The sequence below is a fragment of the Pezoporus wallicus genome, unplaced genomic scaffold, assembly GCF_028554395.1.
Source record: "Pezoporus wallicus isolate ANWC-B61680 ecotype Strahan unplaced genomic scaffold, APGP_CSIRO_Pwel_v1 contig_10469, whole genome shotgun sequence".
Taxonomy (NCBI): domain Eukaryota; kingdom Metazoa; phylum Chordata; class Aves; order Psittaciformes; family Psittacidae; genus Pezoporus; species Pezoporus wallicus.
Genome location: NW_026635725.1, coordinates 1 through 1,914, shown reverse-complemented (window position 1 = coordinate 1,914; position 1,914 = coordinate 1). Strand labels below are relative to the sequence as shown.

The 1,914-nt window shown below is 66.2% G+C and overlaps 2 protein-coding genes across 2 annotated transcripts; one reads left to right on the top strand and one right to left on the bottom strand.

Annotated features, from left to right (window-relative positions):
- Positions 1-107: 107 nt before the first annotated feature.
- LOC130593088 (growth arrest and DNA damage-inducible proteins-interacting protein 1-like) lies at positions 108-438 on the top strand (the record flags this gene model as incomplete). The annotated part of the gene is made up of 1 exon (XM_057397971.1): positions 108-438. A coding segment is annotated over one exon (331 nt), but the record flags the coding sequence as incomplete, so codon positions are not given.
- Positions 439-784: 346 nt separating this feature from the next.
- LOC130593090 (UV excision repair protein RAD23 homolog A-like) lies at positions 785-1,578 on the bottom strand. The gene is made up of 2 exons (XM_057397972.1): positions 1,417-1,578; positions 785-925 (listed from the first exon to the last, which is right to left on the bottom strand). The coding sequence occupies exons 1-2, from the start codon at positions 1,537-1,539 to the stop codon at positions 812-814; spliced, it is 237 nt and encodes a 78-aa protein (XP_057253955.1). The 5' UTR covers positions 1,540-1,578; the 3' UTR covers positions 785-811.
- Positions 1,579-1,914: the final 336 nt, after the last annotated feature.

Here is a 1,914-nt window from a genome sequence, read left to right as displayed (position 1 = left end):
TGCACTGGGCTGACCAGGGAGCGCCCGGCCGCACTTTGTGCCTCGAGTCCCCCTGTGCAGCAGGGGGCGCCCTCGCCCCGCTCTCTCCCCCCCCCCCCCCCCCGCAGGCAGGCGCAGGTGGCGGCGGCGCTGGCGGCGATGCCGTCGCGGGTGCGCGCGTGGCGGGAACAGCGGGAGCGGGAGCGCGCCAAAGCGCGGGAAGCGGCCGAGCGACGACAGCGCCTCCTAGCGGCCGGAGGACCGGAGACGGGAGGAACCCAGCGCCCAAGCGCCCGGAGCCAGGCGCTCTTGGAGGACCTGGAGCGGCGGCAGCGGCGGGAGGAGAAGCGGCGCCAGCGACGGGAGCGCCAAGAGGCCATGAAGAGCGCCCTGGCGGCGGCCGAGGAGGCGGCGGCGGCGAGGCCGCCCCCTGCTGGCGTCGCTGGAGGCTCCTCCTGACCCCCATCCCCAAAAATGGGTTTAAAACTCTGCATTTAATCTCTTTTTATTGCCCCCTCCCCCCCACCAAATCACCCCAAATCCAAAGGTTCTCCCCCAAATCCTTGGGTTTATCCCCCAATTCCAGAGTCCTTCCTCCCCCCCCCCCCCCTCCCCATTTTTGGTTCCCCAACCCCCTCGTTTCCACCCCAACCACCCCCGAGTGTGAATGGAGGGGGGATGGGGCGGGGGGGGGGGTCACCATTCCCTGCTCCTCCCCATTGATGGGACTGGGGGTGAATGGGGAGGAGAGGGGGAGGGGAAGGAAATCTCCCCCCTCCCCCATTGAAGAGGGGGAGGGGGGAGGGGGAAGGGGGTCGGGGTTTCCCCCCTCTCAGTCGTCGTCGAAGTTCTGGCTGAGCAGGAAGTTGGCGGCGAGGTTCTCGTTCTTCTCGCAGGCGAAATAGGCCTGGATGACGAGGCCCTCGGGGAAGCCCAGGGCCTTGAGCTGAGACAGGCGTTAACCGTGGGGCTGCCCCACACCTCCCCTGTGAAGCCTGGAGCCTACTGATGCTATGGGGCTGCCCCACACCCCTCTGTCAACCTCGGAGCCTACTGAGGCCATGGGGCTGCCCCACATCTCCCCTGTGAAGCCTGGAGCCTACTGATGCCATGGGGCTGCCCCACACCTCCTGGGTTAACCCTGGAGCCTCCTGACGCCATGGGGCTGCCCCGTACCCCTCTGTTAACCTCGGAGTTTACTGATGCCATGGGGCTGCCCCACACCTCCTGGGTTAACCCTGGAGCCTCCTGACGCCATGGGGCTGCCCCATACCCCTCTGTTAACCTCGGAGCTTACTGATGCCATGGGGCTGCCCCACACCTCCTGGGTTAACCCTGGAGCCTCCTGACACCATGGGGCTGCCCCACATCTCCCGTTAACCCTGGAGCCTCCTGAAGCCATGGGGCTGCCCCACACCCCCCCCCCCGAGGCCTTACCCTTTCTATGGCTTCTTTCTCCTGCGGCGTCACCTGGATGTAGCTCATCTGTGGGGCCTCGTCCCCGATGGCGCCCATCTCCCCCTCGACCTCCCCCAGCTCGCCCAGGGGCTCGTTCAGCATCTGGATGAACTGCTCCTGGTGCTGGCTGATTTGCTGGGGGGGGAGAGGAAGGTGAGGGGGGGGAGGAAGGGGAAGGGGGGAAAGGGAAGGGGGGAGGAAAGGGGGAAGGGGAAAAGGGGGGGGAAGGGGTGAGAAGGGGAAAGAGGGGAAGGGGAAAGGGAAAAGGAGGGAGGAAAAGGGGGGAGAAAGGGGAAGGGAGGAGGAAAGAGGAAGCAGGAAAAGGAAAGAAATGGAGGAAAGAGAAGGAGAAGGAAGAAGGGGAAAGGGGAGGGGGGAAAGGGGAGGGGGGAAAGGGGAGGGGGGAAAGGGGGGGGAAAGGGGGAGGGGGGAAAGGGGAGGGGGAAAGGGGAGGGGGAAAGGGGAGGGGGGAAAGGG

What these genes read in the sequence shown, in the direction of transcription:
- LOC130593090 (XM_057397972.1), bottom strand. Translation starts at nt 1,539, where the DNA reads ATGCTGAACGAGCCCCTGGGCGAGCTGGGGGAGGTCGAGGGGGAGATG. An exon ending in AGAAAGAAGCCATAGAAAGG is followed by an intron (nt 926 to 1,416) that starts GTAAGGCCTCGG and finishes CGCCTGTCTCAG; the next exon opens with CTCAAGGCCCTGGGCTTCCC.